The sequence below is a fragment of the Apium graveolens genome, chromosome 6, assembly GCF_009905375.1.
Source record: "Apium graveolens cultivar Ventura chromosome 6, ASM990537v1, whole genome shotgun sequence".
Taxonomy (NCBI): Eukaryota; Viridiplantae; Streptophyta; class Magnoliopsida; order Apiales; family Apiaceae; genus Apium; species Apium graveolens.
Genome location: NC_133652.1, coordinates 72,375,358 through 72,400,222, shown reverse-complemented (window position 1 = coordinate 72,400,222; position 24,865 = coordinate 72,375,358). Strand labels below are relative to the sequence as shown.

At 33.1% G+C, this 24,865-nt stretch overlaps 2 protein-coding genes across 2 annotated transcripts; one reads left to right on the top strand and one right to left on the bottom strand.

Annotated features, from left to right (window-relative positions):
* Positions 1-7,379: 7,379 nt before the first annotated feature.
* LOC141668814 (putative sulfate transporter 3.4) lies at positions 7,380-11,659 on the top strand. Its single transcript, XM_074475829.1, has 13 exons — positions 7,380-7,823; positions 8,225-8,273; positions 8,456-8,663; positions 9,096-9,267; positions 9,366-9,431; positions 9,517-9,630; positions 9,723-9,839; positions 9,945-10,071; positions 10,167-10,453; positions 10,566-10,756; positions 10,898-10,983; positions 11,112-11,188; positions 11,291-11,659. The coding sequence occupies exons 1-13, from the start codon at positions 7,461-7,463 to the stop codon at positions 11,438-11,440; spliced, it is 2,007 nt and encodes a 668-aa protein (XP_074331930.1). The 5' UTR covers positions 7,380-7,460; the 3' UTR covers positions 11,441-11,659.
* Positions 11,660-12,482: 823 nt separating this feature from the next.
* Positions 12,483-23,467, bottom strand: LOC141667833 (uncharacterized). The gene is made up of 3 exons (XM_074474464.1): positions 22,772-23,467; positions 14,370-14,596; positions 12,483-12,958 (listed from the first exon to the last, which is right to left on the bottom strand). Exons 1-3 carry the CDS (start codon positions 22,993-22,995, stop codon positions 12,951-12,953), a joined length of 459 nt encoding a protein of 152 aa, XP_074330565.1. The 5' UTR covers positions 22,996-23,467; the 3' UTR covers positions 12,483-12,950.
* Positions 23,468-24,865: the final 1,398 nt, after the last annotated feature.

The following is a 24,865-nucleotide window of genomic DNA, read 5'->3' as shown; positions in this document are numbered from 1 at the left end:
GATAAAAGATAAAATTGCGTCGTAAGTTGGTGAAAGTGGGCCCACAATAACAATTTAATAATAAATAAACTTACAACGAAAATATTCGTCGTATGTTGTTAACATCTGACGGAAAAAATCGTCAATTTAAATATTTTGGGACCCACCTTTAATAAATTACTAAAACAATACAATGAACAATCGTCATAAATAACCCAGAATTTCCGTCATAAGTTTTATTCTCAAAAAGGCTATTCTGGTTCCACCCATTCAACTTTCAAATTAATATCTAAATACAATTGAATCCCAATTCAACACAAAATTAAAATTTGAATTTTATAACAAGTTATTTAATATTTAATTATAAATCGGTGTTTCGATTATTTTAAAAATATTTTTGAACGATACAACTATATGGATTTCAATTGATATATATTAGTGATATTACAAAAATTAATTGTCAAAATAATTTTATCTGATTTGCCAATTTACCAGTGAAGCATCAGTTGGACTAGTACTGTTAACTAGTGTTTATTCCTAGATTGGTGTTACGATTATTTTAAAATATTTTTGAACGATCCAACCGTATGGATGATTATATATATATATATATATATATTAGTGATATAATCAATGTTTCATATTAAATTATTTTATCAAAATATTTATTTTTTACAGAAATTCTTGAAATGTCGCCCAAACAAATAAATGCTGACATTAATATGGTTGGATCATGAAATAATATTTCTTAAAAATTGAAATTACAAAAATCATGTGCTAATTTACGACAGAACCTGTCATAAATTATTATCTGCAAAAAAATTGAGAAAAGTCAAATTTACCGCCAAAATTTTGGGGAAAAAGTTAAATTTCCCTCTTTAATAACTTACGACGAATTTTAATTTCCGTCGTAAATTGGATGTTCAATATTTTCCCCGCCAAAAATTTGGGGAAAAAGTTAAATTTTCCTCTTTGATAACTTACGACGAATTTTAATTTCCGTCATAAATTTGACGATCCGATTTTTTCCATCGCACATATTTCGTTGTAAATTTTGATTAAATATTTTTTTTTCAATTTCAAGTTAAAATTTTAATAAAAATAATTAACTTACGACGAAATGTTTAAATCGTCGCAACTTCAAATAATTTTTATTTTTGTTTAATCGTGCCGTGCATAATTTTATTAATAAAATACTAAACTTACGACGGTTTTGTGTTTCGTCATAAATAATTACGACGTTTTATTTTTTTCCGTCGTAAGTTTGGCGCACTTTTTTTTTCCGTCGTAAGTTGGCCGTGGTAATTGGCCTAGTTTGTTGTAGTGTGTTAAAGTAGTCAAGTCAAGTGCATGTTTTCTCATTTTAATTATCATGATGAACATTAGTTTTGATTTTGTTTAAGATGACGAAAAGAAAAACATTACATTTGTCGGCCAGGGTTACTAATAGTTTTCATTGGAATCCTAATCATGTAAAGAAAACATGTTCAAGATTCATCGCCGAAGTATTAGATAAACGGACGCTGATGCACGCCATTGTGTTGAAGCTGTTTTTCGTCAAAGACTAAGTTATAAAATTATTTTTATTTGGATATTTAAATATAAATTAAAAGAAAAAAGATGTAAATATATATAAATATAATAAAAAATAATTAGAGTTTTGGAATTTTTGGGACTATTTTAGGTTATTCAGTAATAATTTTTGGATCACTCTCAAGTACTCTCAAGGTGTTTATAAAGATGAAGTTCACGTAATTATATTCAATTTAGGGTTGTATTTTTATTACAATTAGACCCAATCCATATTCTTGATTTTGGAGGTAAGTAATTTTCATGTATCCGAATCCTTCTAAAATTAGGTTTTTAATGCAGTAATATTTTTACACTGTCTCGAGCATTGTGCTTGATTTTATGGGATGTTGGATCGGCCTCAACATTTTTGTGAATAATTGATGGTGTGTCTTCAGAATTATCAACGGGTCTTTCAATAGTTTAAATAAGCCATGTAAATTTAATCTTCGAAAACGAGTTCACAAGTCCATTATTCAGATACACAATAAATATATTCATCCATTGGAAAAGGGTTTTATGGGTTGTTGATAAAGTTTTCAGGCGCAATATTGATAAGCCCTTCGGTTACACCGTTAATTCATCTGGGCAATACAAGAATAACCTTCGAAAATTTATATGAAAAAGTCTGACTATTAAAAGTATATATTAGTAAATATGGACATTTGATGTAAATATTGAATAGTCTAACGTTTGGAAACATTTCAGTTATTGATAATATCGCTAGATTTTGATAACATTTTAATTTTTGACAACATCTCCGGACTTTGATAACATGAGTTTTTGAAAGAGAATTATAAATTCTTTCATTTAAAACAATGTAATTATATTTATTGTATCAACATGTTGGAATCTATATATAGTTTTACAATAACTTTAAAAAACTAAAAACAAATTAATTTTCCATCCTTTCCTCACATTTTTCTGTATGTATAATATTTCGTGCTGTGCACCATTGAATGTTAGTCTTGTTTACGCATGGGAGTCGCATTCTCGCAGATCATGTCAACAGGGATGGCAGATAAATCCGATTCGACTGATATCCGATCCGAAATTCGAAATTTTGGATATACCGAATTCGAATTTTTAGATTTGGATTTGGATTTGGATTTCAACAATACCGGACCGATACCCAATCCGAAATCTAATCCAAACCCAATCCAAAACCGAAACCCGATTAAAACCCGACACATTTATTATAGATTATATGCAATATATTAGATGTAATACATATAATTTACATATTTTTCTTGTATTATTTGAGTAATAGTAGATTATTATCAAGATTGTCAACACTTATTTAGGGAATTATAACTTTTTATTACAAAATCAGCTTTTATTATGTATGATGTACTTCATATATATTTATAAAAAAAATAATTTGTGATGAAATACTAAATATTATGTTATCAACATATCTTATATATTACTCACCATGTCAACCTGTTCAATATAATGTGTTTAACTACTTATTAGTTAATATATTTTAATTTTAGATATCATATAAATGTGATTAATACTATTTATTTGTACATAAAATTTTAAATTTGACTACAATATTCGTAATTTTGGTTACCCGAAAAATACCCGATCCGATCCGAAACCCGACGGATTTGGATTTGGATAACCCGAAAATATTTGAATTTGAATTTAGATTTTACAATACCCGATCCGAACCCGACCCGTTGCCATCCCTAGATGTCAATATAGGTTAACTCTTTTTTTGTTACGTGTAATTATACTTCAATCTTCATGAAGCAAATATTATTTTCAATTGTAATTTTGTAGAGTGAATCGTTTAGCTAGTCATATCTTTAATCTTAATATGTATGTGTAATTATTTTTCTTCTCACTGATAATAGATAAATAAAGATGCAAAAAGTCCATGGTGTATTCAATTTCATATATAGATTGTATAAAATTATAAGTGAGCTCCTTTACAAAATTACAAGTTTTTCTTTTTCTAGTTTGAAAGGAGAAACTGGGGTTAATTAATTTGAAGAACCCTGGGGATAGTGGAATATTGACCACTGCGCATATCATCAACGTACAGCAGGCTAGCTAGCGCATAACGTCTGATCTTGCTCTCCATGCCACTGCCACTGCCACTGCCACAGAAGATGATGCAAAGATAATAATATGGATGGCCAGTTCATTTGAGGCATATTAATCGATCATGCTCCCCCCTGCCTGAATATATTCTGCTCAGACTCAACTACCTGGCCCTACTAGTCTACCTCCCTCAATCGGTCTACTGTATTTAATTCTTCTAAAAAATATTAACACATATATATATTTACCTAGTAACAAATACGGACTTTCCTTACCCCAAAATCGTCATTTATAAAAGAAAAAAAATAACATATTTTTATTTAAAAGAAATTATTGCAAGGGAACAAGACTAATGTGTTTGTGTTCCACTTAGAAACTTCATATTTGCACAATACGCATGCCCTTCCTTGGCAGTGTATACAAGTTGCCAACATAAGTGGGATTAATTAAGCAGTAACAGTTATTCTATCTAGCAATTTATCCTTGTAAAATTCATAATTAAAACCTCAGTCCCATAATCTGCCGATCAGTTTTACTACCAGTTTTTAATTATATTTTATAAAAATTAAGAAAATTCTATCCCACTTTAATCAAATAAAAAATAAAAAAGAACTCTGGATGTGATATAGTTGCTGTATTTAAATGCAGTCCGTTGATGGTGGTGGGCAAGTGCATAATTTCTACAACTGTTCTTATTGATCTTACACCCCCTTTTTCTATATCACATCAAATTCAAAACAGCCACAATTTAATTTCAAGGTATATATGCATATCCCACCACTACTCGCCGCGTATTGCCAGATTCACTTATATATTCCCCTGTTTTATTCGATTATTATTTTTCAATTTTATTTGGACGGTTCGCCAAATTTAGAAACAGAACTGGTAAAGGGGGTCTGGGAAAATTTGATAAAGAATCGAAAATATTCTTTTTACAAAGGATTACGGCCCTTCGTGGCAAGCTGCAGGCTGCGAATTAATTTGACGGTGCAACATTTTGACTAATGCTGTATTGCTTATGCTTTTGACTGTGGTGGATTCTTGCTTTCTAGTTCAGATTATCTTTTTTGAAATATTATATTTTGTTTAATTGATTAAGCATAGGGATTTACTAATTTCGTAATGCAGTAATGCTTGATAGGGAGTTTTTAGTTTCAAATATTACAAGATTTTGATACTGAAAAATTCGTTCAGAGTTCGCTTCAAGAGTTTATTGTCTCAGTTATTAGCAAAAGAAAAATACTACAGTAGTATTGTATCAGTTCAGTTGTCTCGGTTATGCTTGACATGATTCCTTGTAGTCTGTAGACATTGTACTATATTGCAGTACTGAAGTTACTTGTGGTTCATTTTCTCCGGAAAAAACAAGTGACAAAATATTGGCGGGTGTAAGAAACTCGGTTGATTCTATTCTATGGTATATATTTGGTACATTCCTTGGAGCTTTCATCTAGTAATGAACAAAATCTGCTCTCCTTTTTCTCTTAATGTACACAAGTCGGGCTCTAAACAAAGAGTTAGTCGAGTTTTATATTAGAGATTAACCAAATAAATTTTTAAAATGAAAGTGTGTCGGTTCGAGTTTTCTTCTTGAATGAAAAGTGATGTTCAAGATCGACTCGTTAATAAACAAACCAAATACGAGATGAGTTATGATTAATTTTGCACGTTTTTTTACTCGGCTAAAATCCAAATATTGGATTTCGTTTGAAATTCTGAATTTGATGAAATAAGGTGTGAAAATTTGGATTTGGATTTCAAATGAAATCCGGTATATTCAAATATTAGTATAAACATATATAAACATGTATAAAATGAAGATTTGAAATGACAACTCAAATAATGTCATTTAAAATTTCTCATTTAAATTAAAATGTAAGTTTTCAAATGAATCATTAAGCAATTCAAAATCTCATACACAAATTATATTTTTGGATTGTACTATCTTTACGAAAATCACATTCACTTTTTTTTCATACCGTTAATATTAAATTGTAAACATATTTTAATTTTACTATTATTATATTTTATAATATTTTAATTGGGAGACGGGGGCTGGACACATACTTTAAGGTTTTTATAGAGTTTAGTTGACTAATTCTTTTTCTAAATAAATTCTTCTAAATAGTGTTAAAATGCGTATCAAGCATGAATTTTTTTTATAAAGCAATGAATGAGAATAAGGGAGTAAGACTAAATCCAATTAATAATTTTGATTCAAAAATATCAACAACTAGTATAAGATTTCAAATATTTTCTAATATTAGTTAATTTATATGAATATGTTTATTTAATTTAAATATTAAAATTTATTTATTCTGCAAGAATATCAAGTTATTTTTTTAATTGCGAGAAATTCAATCTTAATATATCACAAAAAATATGATAATTTTATCCTTAATACCCAAATCACAACAGATCTCGGATATTAGCTATATATTGAATATAATTCACCATTCAATGATGTTGATAATAACTAAAATGAATTGTAATTTACGTTTTTATTTGATATTTGTTTTGATATATTTGAATATCCTGATATTAGGATTTATAAAATATATTGTTTTATATCAAGTTGGACGAACTGAGCCAAGTTCGAGTCGATCCTGCATAAAATGAGTTGCGTTCGAGTCGAATAGGTGTAAAACTCGACTTTAACTCATTTACTTATTGATTATATTTTCATGTTCAAGTTTGGGTAATATACAAAACGAATGAAGTAGAATCTACCTGAAACGAGTATCAACACCCATGTTCATTTTCGATCATCGAAAAGATAAATTATATGGATAAAAAAATTTCAATTTGATTATTTATCAATATAATCGTACATTGGATGTTAAGATGCATTTACAATGATTTTTTATAGAATATAATTAATTTTCAATTTAACATTTTTTCATTTTGTAATTTTAGGTGAAAATACTATATTAACTTTATGTATGTACATTTCAAACAATATCATAATGAGCTTGAAATTTTTAAAGGTCGTGATAGAAAAATTTTCTATTATTGCGACTTAAAATCACGAATGTTTTTCACGATCCAACCGTATGAATGAGATGATTAAATCAAAATTAATTATAAAATAAATTTCATGCATAATGCAAATTCAAGTGATATAATATTAATTTTATAATGATTCTATTTTTTTATATAATGTTAAAGACATAGATTGAACTATTATTTTTTTGTTATAAAGTAGTGGTCGATTCAAATAAAAAAATCATTTGAAAATTTACGTACTTACTTATTTTTACAAGATATTTATATCCGCACGGTTAAATTTTTAATTTGATATGTAATAAATTGTGAATTTGAGATGTACTAACAAAATTTTGTTTATTGTGACCTTCATATTTTCTTTTCCCAATATTTTATAATGTTGGGATATAAATCTACTAAAATTTTATCAACAATTAAATTCTATACAGTTTTTGTTAGATCAAACAAAGAAATATGTTATATGAAATCGAAATATGTTTTCCATATGGTATCTGTAATAAGTTTAACATATAATTTTAACATTCATCTTGATATGTTAAACTTATATAATCTTATGCACCCCGGACACATTTTTCTCCGAATATAATATCCGTGCAATTCATATAAAAAATAAAAAATGCAATATATATGAACGTAGCCATGTATTTTATAAATAAAGTAGTCGTACTGGTACACTATATTCCCTAAGGTGGCTGGTGGGGTATAGAAATCGTAGCTTCTATTTGCAGTTTTTGCCAAACTCCCCCTATAAAAGAGACTCAGACTGCCTGCTTGTCCCCTCATCAAACTCTTACACTAAAGTTTGGTTTTAGTTCTTACATAACAGGGTTGCAAGAACACGAGCTACAAAAAAGATGGTTGGGAATTCAAATAGAGTAGAGCATTATGGAGGGAATGAGAGAAGCACAAACATTACTATTTTTTCATCAGAACTGGAGTACATGGATGCAATGTCACAGCCACCACCACCAGAAGTTCATAAAGTTTGTTTGCCACCTTCTAAAACCACTTTTGAGAAACTCCTTCATCGTCTCTCTGAGATTTTATTCCCTGATGCACCACTTGATAGGTTCAAGAACCAGACTTGGTTTCGAAAATTTATCCTAGGCCTTCAGTTTTTCTTCCCTATTTTTGTTTGGGCTCCTAACTATAATCTTAAGCTACTTCAATCCGACGTTATTTCTGGTCTTACTATTGCCAGCCTTGCTATCCCTCAGGTTTCATTTCTCTCTGCTTTTGCTTTCCCTCCTCCTTTCTGCTGTTCACATTTTTAATTTTTCTAGTCGTAATCATATAATTTTAATTGAATGTGCTGATCTTATATTTTTTAAGGGAGCTTGTATGTGCGCACCCTTTCTTGATATTAAGACCAAATTACCCGTGTTGTAATATGAAAATGGCTTTAGTTAAACATGCACACAAAGGTATTTCAATCTCAATGTCAATAAAGGATGTGCACCTATAATAATATAGTTTATTTCGAGTAATAAACTGTCATGAGTAGGATTTATTTAGCATTATAAATGTATGCCGTACTCTTGCGAGTAAAGATGTTGTTTCTGTTTAGAAATTGTTGACTATGCTTGGAAAAATTTAACTGTATTTTTTGGTTGTGCAGGGTATTAGCTATGCAAAACTTGCAAATTTGCCACCTATTGTTGGTCTTTGTAAGTCTTTCTTCTTTTTTTTGCTAATTGGTCTTTGTAAGTCTCAATAACCTGTACTAATATTTTTTTGTTTTACTTTCTATATAACTGGCTTAATTCTTAAGATTACGACGACACTGGACTGATTAATTAAATACTAATTCTGAATTCTTGAGTTTAATACTGTTACAATTTCTTTACAGATTCAAGTTTTGTGCCACCATTGATATATTCTGTTCTTGGGAGTTCTAGACATTTAGCCGTAGGTCCAGTTTCGATAGCATCTTTAGTGATGGGAACCATGCTTGGTGAGGAGATTTCCTATACTGATCAGCCAATTCTTTACCTTCAACTGGCTTTTACTGCAACTTTCTTCGCGGGAGTGTTTCAATCTGCTCTTGGTCTGCTAAGGTAATTATATGTCTGTCCTTATGAACAAGCTTGAACTGCTGCTAGTCTGGTACTGTATTTGGTAAAAAGGTAAAAAAGAATATTGAACTTTTAGGAAATCTATACTAATGTTAGTGGAGTGGGAAAAAATTTATTCCCCACAAGAATCTAATATTACTGGGTGATAAAAAGATAGGGATTATTTTATGGTTGCTAATTTTTTCTGCTGTATGCCTGGCTTCAGAAGCATATATTTAGTGTCAAAATGATTTAATTATGACTTCATTATTTTTTACATACAGTTAAGTTATGTAGAGAAATAACTTGTGCAACCATGGTCTGTGGATAACGATTTGCAGTCATTGAGAAAAATGTAAATGCATAAGCCATGTGTGCACAAATGATAAGCTCTACACCTTGGATCTCCTGTTGATAAAAGTATGTGCTTGACAGGTTAGGATTTGTAATTGATTTTCTATCAAAGGCAACTCTTGTTGGATTCATGGCTGGTGCAGCAATCATAGTATCACTGCAACAACTTAAAGGGCTTCTCGGAATAATTCATTTCACAAATAAGATGCAAATTGTTCCTGTACTGACCTCTGTTTTTCAACGAACAGACGAGGTTAGCAACTATCTTAAAATGTATACTGATAAGTAAAAAGGAAGTTCTTCAATTTTACCTGGGCCTTTCTTTATATATTATCTCGTCTAATATTGTAGTGGTCTTGGCAAACCATTGTTCTGGGGGCTACTTTCCTGCTCTTATTACTAACAGCAAGAAAAGTGGTAAGTGGTTGCATGCTGTCTTTGGAAAATTTTACTGCTTTATTCTCATGTCCTGAAATATTTCAGTACTGGTTGTTTATTGCAGAGCATGAGAAATAAAAAGCTTTTCTGGGTCTCCGCAGCTGCCCCATTAACATCTGTTATTCTCTCAACCCTAATAGTCTTCTGTCTCAAATCAAAGCTTCCTATGGTTAAAACTGTAAGAAATATTACAAGTTTGTAGTTTACTGTTTTCTCTAATGAAATGATCTTGTAAATATCTCATAAAATATATATTTTAATGTATAACAGATTGGACACTTGCCCAAGGGTTTGAATCCACCATCTTCAAACATGCTATACTTTCAAGGCGCTTATCTAGGACTTGCTTTGAAAACTGGCATTGTAACAGGAATTTTATCTCTCACGGTGCGTAGTTCAGAAACTACCTCGTCTATAGGATTATCGCATGTGCAAAAATTTTCTGTACCCTCTTTTTCACAATTTTTCTTTGCTCATTTGTCAATGTTATAGGAAGGAATTGCTGTTGGACGAACATTTGCTTCATTAAAAAACTACCAGGTTGATGGTAACCAAGAAATGATGGCTATTGGTTTCATGAACATGGCTGGCTCTTGCTCTTCGTGTTATGTTACTACAGGTAATGATTATCGATACAATTTACATTTATTGTTATTGTCAAGGCTGTTTTTTGGCAGAAGAGTGTGTTAATTGTTAAGATAACTGATACTGCAGGATCATTTTCTCGGTCTGCTGTAAATTACAATGCTGGAGCACAAACAGTAGTTTCAAATATAATACTGTCGACAACGGTGCTAATCACTTTGTTGTTTCTGATGCCACTGTTTCATTATACTCCCAATGTCATCTTGGGAGCTATTATCATAACTGCTGTGATCGGGCTGATAGACTATGAGGCTGCATTAAAATTGTGGAAAGTCGACAAAATTGATTTCTTCACTTGCTTATGTTCCTTCTTTGGTGTTTTGTTCATCTCAGTTCCTCTTGGTCTTGCTATTGCAGTAAGTTGTTTCCATATAGGAGGAAAATCTTTAAATTAAATAGACTGGGAAAAATACAATTTCAATCAAACTCCTCAGTCAATTTATATAAAATCTTCTACACATGTATCAGGTTGGAGTTTCGGTTTTCAAAATCCTGTTGCATGTCACTAGGCCAAACACTGCTACCTTGGGAAACATTCCAGGCACCCACATCTACCAGAGTCTCCGTAGATACAGAGAATCCCAGAGAGTTCCTTCTTTTCTCATAGTTGCTATCGAGGCTCCAATGTACTTTGCAAATTCCACTTATCTACAAGAAAGGTTGGTGCAAGTTGCATGTTTATAATATGTTTCAACTGCTGCGGCCTTAATCTTTTTTTCATCTATGGAGCTCAATTGCTCAAATGCCCCCAAGGCCAAAGAAGCTTTGAAAAAGATTTTTACGAAATCTTACAATTGCAGGATGCTAAGATGGATCAGAGAAGAGGAAGAGTGGATAAGTGCAAACAATGAAAGCACATTAAAGTGTGTTATTCTGGATATGACTGGTATGCCGATTATTTTAAAATTTATTGCAAACCCAAGTATCAGCTGTTTTGTAATGTACAGACTATGAGTCTATCTATGACTATGCATCACTTGCACTCCCCTCACCTCCTCTTCTTCCTCATTTCAGCTGTAACAGCTGTAGACACAAGCGGCGTTGACACCATTTGTGAAGTCAGAAAGATGCTAGAGAAACGATCACTTCAGGTAAAACTTGTTTATGCTTAAGTAATTCACTAATAAGTTCTTGAAATACGCACGGTATAGGGTGATGTTGTTCTTTAACCAATGATCACTTTTCATTTGTAGTTTGTATTGGCAAATCCAGCCGGTAATGTGATGGAAAAGCTGCACAACTCTAATGTTTTAGATTCATTTGGGGTAAATGGTCTCTATTTGTCTGTCAATGAAGCTGTGAGTGACATCTCATCGTCATGGAAGTCTCAACCATTACCCTAAAAATTCAGAAGAAATGAATAGGCACCTACACATGTTCTTGTTCAGCTCGAGTTAAATTTTAAGTAGCAGAGTTATTACGTATGTTGTTTAAGGGATGTGATATTTTGAAGTGCGAGGCCCGACAAATCTGATGGCCATCATGTTCCAGTTTGATTTTCTGTAGCCATTTCTAATTTGTAAGGGGTCTTTATAAATGAGAAGTCTTTTTTATTATTATTATATTATTATTATTATTATATCTTGTACAGAGCACCTGGTCCGTGATGGTATTTCCACATCGGTCTTTCTAATCCGTCTTTCTAATGTGTGCTCAAAAGCACACAATAAGTACTAAATTTTATGAGTTTGGTGCATTTTTATTAGTGGAATTGTTATAAATACAGGGGGTCATCAATATTTATGATTAGAGGACCAATCAAAATATACCAAACTTTTGGACACACATTAGAAAAACCCGTTTCCACGTATCCATCACAAACCCCTTTGAAACTCGATCCACCTCTCTATATTGATAAACAAACCCCTTTGAAACTCGATCCACCTCTCTATATTGATAAAAAAAAAGTCTTGGTCCTGTGATAAACTTTCGAAAGGGACAATTCCCGGTCCCAATGATATCACTTTAGAGGGATTCCGTTGTATTGTCACTTAAAATATTTATTGAGATCCATATATGTTTTACAAACAAAATATATCTTAAATTATTGCAGAATTTATTATTTTTCGAATGATATTTTACAAATATCACAATTTTATTGAAAATCTTGCATATTGCATAGACATTACAAGTAAAACGTTGCAAAATATATTATTCTACTAAACATGCTTAGTTTGCAGAACATATGTTCATGTTGCAAAACATACATATTGTACTTATAAATATATTGCAACATATTGCAACATACATATTGTACTTGTAAATATACGAGATTTGAATGATTTTATTGAAGTAATGATATTTGTAAAATATGTTTTGCAAGATAACACGTTTTAAAAGATATTTTATTTGCGGAACATAGATGGACTCCAATTAAAAGATGGACTCGATATAACTTTACTCTATATATATATATATATATAAAGAAGTATGCACAATTTGAAATTAGAACATGTTCCAGAAAAGTTGGAAGGGTTCCCTGAAGTATTTGTGCATATCAGACTGTCATTAAACTAACTAGAAACATAATTGTTTCACAAGGGTTTCCAAAGCAATGTGGCATTCACATTGCTGAAAACAGTATCCCCGGAGTTGACATAAAAGACTTAAAAAAAATACACCAGATTGACGCAGTAATGTTCATTGTTTCAAAGAATCCATATCTCTAAGCATCTTGTTGAGTACTTTATGTGTCATCTCACCTTCCCCACGGATCAGGATCCATAATAACGGCTTCTATAATCGTTTCCTCAGAAATTGTAAGTATCTTATGATGTTTTCATCCAAAACTTCTCCATAGTGAAGAGAGCTTTCCGAGAAAATCTTTTCTTGCCTGTTCAGGTCTCCGGTCAGTCAAACATCTGCATAAGAATAATTACAAAACAAATCAAGCTTAAAGGATTAATTTTAATGTATACTACCAAGCCATCAAGAGTTCCACTCATAATCAACTTAAAACGGTCATTTTTAATGATTAATTTGCAGTTTGCATCCCTATACTTTTATTATATATCACTAAATTTTGCCGCCCAATGGACTTGACCACATATAAAATAAAAATTCCACGGTATCTTTGCAGTTACATAAGGGTAATACAAGCCACATGAAAGTCTACATGTAAAAGAGTTTGGTATATTTATTTTTTAGGCAAGCATGTGAGATTGCTACAAGATCACATGAACATTTGGAAGGAAAAAAATTGTGTAAGGGGGAGGACTAGACAAAATGAGAAATGTATCAGCAATCTAAACATGGTTCATCCAGAGACAATATCATATTTGAACTTATAAAGCCTCTGCTTCGGAGGATCTGGTTTGCTAAATAAAGTTTTGCATCTCAAAATATGGAAATTTAGTACATTGGTCTCGTGGATGAATGTTACAAAATTAATCAATTACACACACTAAATTAAAATTTCACTAGAAAATTCTCTATTATTCACCTTAGTTAAATATTCAAGAAAGATAAGTATTACGACTAATATACCAAAAACCCTGGACAACAACGAAAGTCTTAATGAATTCTAATAGATCAGAGTATGAGGCACTCTTAAGATGCTGCTCTGGAAATCTCAATTATCTGAAAATAACATGAGATATTTATGAATACTTTTTCCGGGTCAAAGTTTTCTATTACTCATTAAATGAACCCCTTGCCAGGCTTCGATGACTAATTAAATGCTGCCGAGACCTCCCATTTGCCAAGAAACACAAAAATCCTTTCTTTACAGATTGACACCATCATTTTATTAAATAACATGTACCTATAGACTAATACTATAGTGGCCTCCATATTTTTCAAGACACGAAGATAATGCTAATGCTTTATAACCATGTCTAAGAAGGAAAATATTCAAAGACCATAGTCAAGCCTCCTTAACAGTACAGTATACTTTCTAATTTTCAACCAATAACTGGAAGATAAAAAAGTTATAGAAAATGCAAAGAGTTGCTTCGAGAAAGGAAGTTGGAGGTGATTACCAATTGTTTATATTTATTGCTAAATATCATGACTACAGATTAAGTTGGAATCCTAAAATGGTTAATGGCAGCTGGCTAGCTGCATATTGAAATTCAAACAGCACGGATTTTCTTCACTTTACCATATAAAAACACAAAAACAAAACGTGACAACAAATTTGAAGTAAGAACAGGCAGGCAGGCAGATAGAGGAGACAGAAAGAGTTTTTTTTTTGGGATACAAAATGACAACAATTATTGCAGTATGTCAAGCTGCAAGGAATAATCTTAGGAGTTAAAGATAATGGCTTACTTGAACGAAATCTTGTGATAGGAATTTCTCGCAGTTCACGTTTTATACATAAATACTCGCCTAACAGAGCCATGACTGCAAGTCCAGTTCCATTTACAGCCCACCATGTTATTGATGAAGGCCAGCCACCATATGCAATGCATATAAAGAGATGGATAATATAAACAGTGGCTGAAAAATCTAAGCACTTCTTGGCCCTCTCAATTGAGTACACCAAATAAACAGCGCTACACAAACATTTTAAATATCAGAAAATATGTAGTAGAGCACGCTCCTCGAATATAGATACTTTGAAACTTAATCATATCCGATGTGATGTATTACACTGACTTGTGGAGTTTTTAGCTCAGCTTGCATGCAACAAAAAACAAGTGTCTTTTCCATATACGATGTGACAAAAAAATCTCCTATTATCCCTTTCTAAAGTGGAAAGAAGGCATTCGTAAAAAAGGCACAATTCTCATATGTTTTCAGTAATAGAACGGATTATTAGTTTATTACACAACCCTTCCATATTACCATAAATGATCTCCCTCCCTCTCTATTAAAACAGCTCAACAAAAATTATTATCTATCTATGTACCTCTTGCAGTAAGTTATAGAATTTAACGAGTTGAGGGCCGGCTTATGCAACGAGCTAAGCCAGTAGTCTGTATACCGTGTGGTAAACTACATATCACCATGACATCTCATGACAATAAAGCAAAGCAAAGCAAACCAAACCAAACCAAACAATAAGAGTAGTGAGTGAGGAGTGCGGAGGATGAGATATACGGCTTACAAGTAGAGGCTGTTTCCTTTGAGTTATAGTTATAGCTTCGGCAAACTTGATACCAACACCGTCAATCATTTATTTTATCATTTTACACGAACTTTGGGTAAGGGTTTACTATAGGAAGATGATTAAGATTAATTGCACGACAAAAGTTAGGAAAAAATTACCAGAGAAATAGTAACATAATATAATAAAGCTAGTATGTCAATTAGAAATTCTCACAAAAACTCACTCCCCCTAAAAAGTATCACAGAAGGAAAAACATTTTATTGCAATCAATTGAGTGGTCTGAATATTCAATGTATACTTGTCTATTACAATGTTGGAATCAGAAAAACCGCCTAGAATGGAAGGTGTCTCTAAAAATCTGTATAAGTAATTTGCTGTCCAACTAAAATACATACTCCGAAAAAGCAGGTCACCCTACAGGAAATAAACAAAGTAATTAATGATGACGAAGGTTGAGTCTTCGCTCAGAAACTAAAATTAGTCACTTGAAAATGGGTATTCCTAAACCAATAATATAAAATACTATATTTCTCGCATTACTTCAGAGTTCAGACAATGAATTACATTATCCTTCCCTTGCAATAAGTAAAACTCTGGGTTCGTGAGCAAATCTCTCGGTATATTTGATTTGAGTTCCATTTCAGTATTACACAGCCAAATGAATGATCTTACTAATGTTAGAAAATGGAAAGTTTGAGGCATATTTTATATATGTTCTTGATATGATTTCCGGAAACTAACACTTGGAGGTTGTTCCTTGATATGAGGACTTAAACTTTCATATTTGGATATAAGATATTTTCTTAGTGGAATTCATGAATATATTGAGACAAAATTGCTTGTTTGAAATGGTTTATGGGGATTTTGTCCCACATTGGTATTGTAAAAGAAAGATATTGAGTTTATATAGCATCTTGTGTTAGTGTTGTTTACAATTACTAGCATAAGTGGAATGCTTGTGTGGCCTAGTGCTAGTGGGAACTCTTATATTTTTCTTTTCTATTACAAGTTTAATTATTTATATTGATTATTTAATTATTAATATAAAATATATTGAGTAAGGATTATTTTAATCATACTCTGAATATATTTTGTAATATTAATAATAATTAATCAGGATATAATATAAATAATAAGAAAAACCCATTTTGTTTACTTTTTCTGTTTTGTTACTTCGTGTACCACATCGAGTAAAATAGAAGAAGAGTAACTTGAGATGCCTATATATTGAGAGGTATACTTGAGATTAAAATGACACAAGTCTCGGTGCCTACCTCGCAAACATATATGAGTTGCATAGGTTTTTTGGGCAAACTGAGGTGCGAGTCGTCGTTGATCATTGTTGGTTCTGTGGCCAGATTGATCTGTTGTTGTTTTATCCTGGAAGCGATATTGCTACATTCCATCACAGCTTAAATGGGGGGCAATAATCTCTTCAAGAACAGTCAAGTCCTCTTGAAGGGTTTGGCGACTCAGCTGTTTTGTTCTTCTTCTTATCAGAATTTGGAAAGCGATAAGAGATAAGTTTTCTTTACTTTCTTTGTCAATTACAGTCTTTATAGTTTGTTATTGCCTTCGTGTTTTATTTCGTTAGTTGGTTATTTGCCATGTTCTTGTTATTATATATATAACTGCCCATTGTTGCTGTGTAGTTAGAATTATACCCAACAATCTTGAAGAGATTATAGTTATATATAGTTAATTAGCAAGATGGTTAACGAAACTGCTGATGTTCCTAAAATTGTTGAGACTGGTTCTGGTGGTACTACTACCATTGACTGGACCACGTATCGTTTTCCCCATCCAATTGATTTATCGGGTATGCCTAATAAATTTAGTGGTGGAGCTTCTTTTCTCTTTGGCAGAAAAAGACGAAGCTCTAGTTAACGGTTAAGGGTCTATTGTTAGTGGTACAGTATGATCCTCCTGGGTTGGATCAAGAGAAAGCTGAATATGTTAAGGTTTATGCTTTATGGGCTGAGAAGGATGGGGTGGCTAGGGCAGCCAATTTTGGCATCCTTGGAGAACACCTTGTTCGATGTTTATTCATCAGATGCCTATACTGCTAAAGTCTTATAGGATAAACTGGACCAAACCCATAATACTGATTCTCAAGGATTTGAGAAGTATTCTGTGGCTAGGTTTCTTGATTTTAAGCTGGTGGATGGAAAATCCATGACTGAACAGGTTCATGAGTTTGAGATGTTAGTTCATGATTTGGGTGAGTCCGGTATGGTCTTGCTCGAGAAGTTTCGGGTGATGTCTGTGATTGAAAAGCTCCCTAAGTCTTGGGAAGAGTTTGCTCTCTCCCTGAAAAGACAGAAAGGAGAGATCACATGGACTAACTTGATGTTGGACATCTCAGTACAGGAGCAGCACAAGTCCAAATAGGGACATGTGTTGCCTGTGGAACATGGGAGCTCGAAGGTAAATGTAGTGACTGTAGGACAGAAAAGAAAGGTAGTCACTAAGAAGGCTAACACTAAACCTGACAAGAACAAGGCTAAGAAACCAAAGGCGAACAAACCATGTTGGTCTTGTGGACAGGTTGGTCAATGGAGCAAGGACTGTCCAACTAAGAAATCTAAGAAAGCTGAAGTGGTAGCTCAAGCAAATACCGTGCTTGGACTTGGAACCACGAGTGGGCCAGTAGCTAACATGGTCATTGGTGAGGTTGCTGCCTCTGGAACCGATGACGGGTATGTTACTTACAACCCTGTACTACTTTCCACTTATCTGTCACATGAGTGGTTGATTGATACTGGAGCTAATGTACATATTTGTGCTGATATTAGCTTGTTTGTATCTTATCAACAGAGTCATGGAGTGACAGTGACGATCGGGAATGCTAGTGCTGCACAAGTGCTTGGAATAGGAAACGTGGACCTGAAGTTTGCTTCTGGGTGGATTCTATTTCTCACTCGAGTGTATCATGTTCCCTCTATTCGTAGAAATATTATAAGTGGAAGTTGTTTGGTTAAAAACGGCTTTGAACTTTCTTTGAAGTGTAATAAAATAGTTATTACTCATACTGGTACATTCTTTGGCAAGGGTTACTTGTCTGATGGTTTGTTTTTAATAAATGTTGAACCCGTTTTGGGTGGTTTTATTAATGATAGTGTTGCACCTTCTGTTAATTGTGTAGAATCATCTGATTTGTGGCACTTACGATTTGGTCATTTAAATCTTGGTGCTCTAAAGAATATGTTGAATTTAGAGTTGATTCCAAAGTACGCCATTGATAAGAAATCTAAGTGTCAAGTGTGTGTAACTGCTAAACAAACAAGGAAACCTTTCATAATGTTGTTAGGGATTCAGACTTGTTAGATTTAGTGTACTCAGACATATGTGAATTTGGTGGTGTGTTGACCAAGGATCACTGTAGATATTTCATTACCTTTATAGATGATTGTAGTAGATATTGTTATGTTTATTTGCTTAAACATAAGAATGAAGCACTAGATAAATTCATTATGTATAAAAATGAAGCTGAAACACAAATTGGCAAAGTACTTAAACGTTTGAGGTCTGATAGAGGTGGTGAGTATACGAGTACCTTGTTTATGAATTTTGCGCAAACAATGGTATAGTTCATGAGGTTACTCCACCATACACACCTGAGTCTAATGGGTGGCAGAACGAAAGAACAGAACTTTTAAAGACATGATTAACATTATGCTAATTAATTCTGGGTTGCCTAAGTACATGTGGGGAGAGGCTCTGAATACGGCTTGCCATATTCTGAATAGAGTCCCTCTGAAACATATGGACAAGACACCATATGAATTATGGAGAAAGCGTAGGACAAGTTTGAGTTATCTTCGTGTGTGGGGGTGCCTTGCTAAGGTGCTTGTCCCTGAACACAAGAGAAAGAAAACCGGGTCCGAAAACTGTTGATTGTATCTTTCTGGGCTATCTTGAAACCACAACTGCTATGAGATTTTTATTATCAAAATCTGACATAGATGGTATTGTGGCGAATACGATAGTTGAGTTTCGTGATGCAACTTTCTTTGAGGAAGTATTCCTTATGAAGACTGGTATACCTTTGGGTAGTTCTGAGGATGATCCCACTCACAGATCGACTTCTATTCCTGATAATGTGGAAAAGATGACAAATGTGGGGGTGGATCCTGGTAGTAGCTCTACTCCTAACAAAGTAGAGGAACCTAAAAGGGGTAAGCGTGCAAAGGTAGTCAAGGACTTTGGAAGTGACTTTATCACTTACAATGTCGAGCATGAGCCTTTAACTTTCCGTCAAGCCAAGGATTCTTCAGAGTCATTGGAAAGGCGCTGTAAAGAGTGAAATTGACTCAATTGTTTCAAACGGAATATGGGAGTTAGTTGATCTCCCTCCAGGGTGTTCTACTATTGGATGTAAATGGATTTTCAAGAGGAAGCTAAACCCTGATGACTCAATAAATAAGTACAAGGCTAGGCTAGTTGCTAAGGGCTTTAGGCAAAGGGAAGGCATTGATTATTTTGATACATATTCTCCAGTTGCCCGAATGACAATAATCAGAATGCTTATTGCATTGGCTTCTGTACATGGTCTTATCATCCATCAAATGGATGTAAAGACAGCTTTTCTTCATGGTGACCTTGAAGAAGAAATTTATATGGATCAGCCTGAGGGATTTGTTGCTTCTGATAATGAGAGGAAAGTATGTAGACTAGTCAAGTCCGTCTATGGCCTTAAACAAGCACCTATAGACTGGCATAAAAAGTTTGATAAACTGTTTTAGACTTCGAATTTTTTAGTTAATGAAAGTGACAAGTGTGTCTACTATAAGGTTAGAGGTAATGATTGTGTGATCGTGTGCTTGTATGTAGATGATATCTTGTTGTTTGGAACCAATATTGAGATTATTAACGAGACAAAGAGTTTCTTGAAGATGCACTTTGAGATGAAGGATATGGATGAAGCTAGTTTGATTCTTGGGATCAAGTTGACTCAGTCAACGGATGGAATAATTTTGTCACAGTCTCATTATATAGAGAAATCTATACTTGAGAAGTACGGTTATTCAAATTGTAGAATCGCTAGTACACCATATGATTCAAAAGTTGCCTTAGTCAAGAATAGTTCAGGAGTTCCTGTGTCTCAGTTAAGGTATTCTCAGATTATTGGGAGTTTGCAATATCTTGCTAATGTGACTAGGCCAGATATTACTTATTTTGTGTCTAAGTTGGCTAGATATACAAGCTGTCCAAATAAGACTCATTGGGAGGCACTGGATAGAGTTCTTAGATATCTGAAGGGAACTATTTCCCTTGGCTTGCATTACCGGAGATTTCCGGGGGTACTCGAGAGGTACAGTGATGCAAGTTGGATAGCTAAGAAATCTGGTTCCAATGAAGTGACTGGATATGTGTTTATCCTTGCGGGTGGAGCAGTGTCCTGAAAGTCTTCTAGACAGACTTTAATTACTCGGTCTACTTTTGAGGCTGAGTTGTGTGCACTTGATGCCACGGGGACGGAGGCTGAATGGTTACATGGACTCATGAGTATGTTACCTGTAGTAAGCAAGCCGCTTCTTGCCATTTCTGTTCATTGTGATAGCCGTACAACTATCGACAAAGTCAGAAGTGTAAAGTATAATGCTAAAACAAAGAGACACATCCAAGTTAGACTAAAGTCTATAAGGGGTCTTGTGTCTGATAGGATTATTGCTATAGAGTTCATAGGAACTCAGGATAATATAGCTGATCTGCTGACTAAAGGGATTGAGCATGCTATAGTCCTTAAGTCGAGGTTGGGGATGAGACTAGTAACCCATCATAATTCATCAACAGCGGGAACCCAATACACCTGAAAGGAGATCCCTCGAAGTGTATTCAATGTGGTAATAACAAGTTGTAAGGATGAATTGGTAGTACCTCTACCATATACATTTAGATACTTATGTATCTGAGTCTATTCCCTATAAACCTTAAGAGGTACTTGAACTGCTAGTTAGCAAGAGTTATTTAAACTCTGAATGGGGTCAAGTCGTTTGACGAGATGATAACAGTACATCTCTGGAGATGCCCAGCTAAGCGAATGTAATTGTGTGGTCGCAATTAGAGGAAAGGGTTATTCCTCGAAACATTCGACGAACAGGATCGAGACATGACCATTAACGTCTCAAAGCCGTAGATTGGCACCATAGCCTTTGACCTGTCGTCGTCTATGGAGTGTGGTTACACCCAACGGATAAAGATTCAAGGTGAAACATTCCATCTGTATCCGGTAGCCATCGAAGTAGAGGACTTAGGAGGGTTCAAACCCGGGAGGGTACCGACTCTGAAAAGCAAGTCATGATAAAATCTGGTATGCAATTTAATTATGGATTTGTGGGGGATTGTTAGAAAATGGAAAGTTTGAGGCATATTTTATATATGTTCTTGATATGATTTCCGGAAACTAACACTTGGAGGTTGTTCCTTGATATGAGGACTTAAACTTTCATATTTGGATCTAAGATATTTTCTTAGTGGAATTCATGAATATATTGAGACAAAGTTGCTTGTTTGAAATGGGTTATGGGGATTTTGTCCCACATTGGTATTGTAAAAGAAAGATATTGAGTTTATATAGCATCTTGTGTTAGTGTTGTTTACAATTACTAGCATAAGTGGAATGCTTGTGTGGCCTAGTGCTAGTGGGAACTCTTATATTTTTCTTTTGTATTACAAGTTTAATTATTTATATTGATTATTTAATTATTAATATAAAATATATTGAGTAAGGATTATTTTAATCATACTCTGAATATATTTTGTAATATTAATATTAATTAATCAGGATATAATATAAATAATAAGAAAAACCCATTTTGTTTACTTTTTCTGTTTTGTTACTTCGTGTACCACATCGAGTAAAATAGAAGAAGAGCAACTTGAGATACCTATATATTGAGAGGTATACTTGAGATTAAAATGACACAAGTCTCGGTGCCTACCTCGCAAACATATATGAGTTGTATAGGTTTTTTGGGCAAACTGAGGTGCGAGTCGTCGTTGATCATTGTTGGTTCTGTGGCCAGATTGATCTGTTGATGTTTTATCCTGGAAGCGATATTGCTGCATTCCATCACAGCTTAAGTGGGGGGCAATAATCTCTTCAAGAACAGTGAAGTCCTCTTGAAGGGTTTGGCGACTCAGCTGTTTTATTTTTCTTCTTATCAGAATTTGGAAAGCGATAAGAGATAAGTTTTCTTTACTTTCTTTGTCAATTACAGTCTTTATAGTTTGTTATTGCCTTCTGTTTTATTTCGTTAGTTGGTTATTTTTCATGTTCTTGTTATCATATCTATAACTGCCCATTGTTGCTGTGTAGTTAGAATTATACCCAACAACTAATTCATCAATAAATAGAAGTGCACACAGACCATGTCAACAATCGTAAGTGTGCCACATTTCGCACCAATTTTTAGACAAAACTAAACAATTTGTTAATCTCAACTTAATAATGTATATGAAATGGAGACTACTGAATCCTAATGAGTAGCATTATCAAAATATAGGTACATAAAACAACCATCCCTCACTCCAAACTCAATTACTAGTAAGTGAAACAAAACTGCATAGAATACAAAGTATAAACTAAATATCAAAGGACAGTATTGATTCTTACCCTGCAACAGCGGAGAGAAAAATGGAAACAATAACACACCAGCCAGTCGCGGTGGAAGCGGTAACAGTTGCATAATCAAAGAAATAAACAAGACTGGTTCGAGAAACCCAAGTGCCAACAAAAATTGTCAAGAAAACTCCAAGAGTGAGATAGTATAAACATTGTAAACCAACAATTTGGGCAACAATGAGCCATGGATCCCACACTGCTGTTCCATAGAACATGACTCAACTTCTTAAATCCATCCAAATTTATCCCCCAAAATCAAAACAAAAAAAAAACCTCACAAAGTTTCACAATTAGGGGCCTATAATATATCTTCACAATTATCGAAATTAAAGCAATATTTGAACTTGGTGTTGAATAGAAGTGAACAGTGAGATAGGATTGAATAGGCCAATAAAGAATTACAGCAGATACTAAAAGTATGGGAAATTCAAGAAACTGAATGGTGACAAACAAGAACAGTCTTTAGGACAAGAAAGATTGAGCCGTGAAAAAGTAAACCCGACCCATTTCAAAAAAAGTAGCAGAAAATGACCCTTTTTAAATCTCAGGCTGGACAAACTTCGATCGCAAATGGCGTCAGGTGTACTCTGCTGTAATACCAGTGTCGTTTGGCAGGAGGCATTCTCGTATCACAGATGTGGGTTTTATTCCATGTTTGGTTCACAATTTTTTTTCTCTCCAAACCCATTCCTCGTACCCCAAGATATAAGTTTTTGATAAGAGGTGGGTACGGAGAAATCAATTTTATTTATATTATTTCAACTTTATTTAAGTAATCAAATGTAAATTTTAATATAAAAATAATTTAATGAACTAAAATTTATTAAAATGATAATTAAAATAATATTTAAATTAATTGAAATTGATAACGTAAAAAATATTTTAAATTTAAAATATTCATTTCAGCACTCAATCAAACACATGATATCATAAATGATATATCAACCCATACCACCTTAACCCGATTCCTGATTCCAAACTCATACCACTTCTCGAACCAAACGACCCCTACGTGTGATTGTTTTTGGCGTGTGTTTTAAGGTTTTTCTTCCTTATTCTATTTTAGTAATTACTTAAGATAAATGTCTAAAAAAAATTTAAAATATCAAAAACGTGTTATAATAATGATTGTCAAATCTTATTAAGGAAGACTCACAATACTTACTAAAAGACTCGTGATACTTATCAAGAAAGCCTTAATTTAATATTGGAAACTTGTCACGAAAATCAAGATTTTGTTAACCTACTATAAATAAAACTTACCTATTAAGTTTTCTTAGTATATTTGATAAAACTCTATTATAAATAAATAGAAGTTTTGTCTAGTCATTTGTACTTGAACAATCACATAAGAAGTAATAATAATTATGAGATCTCTCTCTTTCCTTCTCCATTTCTTACTATATATAGTTTATAGTTTATTTATAACACGTTATCAGCACGAGTCTCTGCCCGAGCAAGCTTTATTTATGAATGAGGTATTGTCCAAGTAAACTTTATTCACGAAGGAGGTATTACCCGAATAAGTTTCATTTAACGAAAGAGGTACAATTTAATTTTACTCTCGAAACCGTGTCAACTCAAACTTGTTCCACAAAAGAGGTATGACTTTATTTTGCTCATGTTTGTGCTAAGATATTAATTTTATCGTCTTTATATATTTATTTATATTACTCCCTCAATCCCTTCCAATTGTTTACATTTCTGAGGAAGTGCCTGACACGCATTTTAAGGTGCATAAAAAGTATAGTTATGTAACTTATTTTTACAATTTTTTTTTTTTGAATAAAAGTTGAATATTTTAATTTTTATTCAGAAAAATAAAATTGTAAAAAACAATTACAGAACTATACTTTATATGTACCTTAAAATGCGTGTCGGACACTCTCTAAAAAATATAAACAATTGAAAGGGACGGAGGGAGTATTACTTAAATATCTTAAATGATTTGCGTATCGGAAATTTCACGCCGGGACTCGTACAGGTCAAACCGTACCCCGGATCGAAAAAGTCAAAATATGAAAAGTTTTCAGAATTATCAGATTAGGTTAGGAAGGAGTTTTCAGAAGAGTTTCGGGTTGCAAA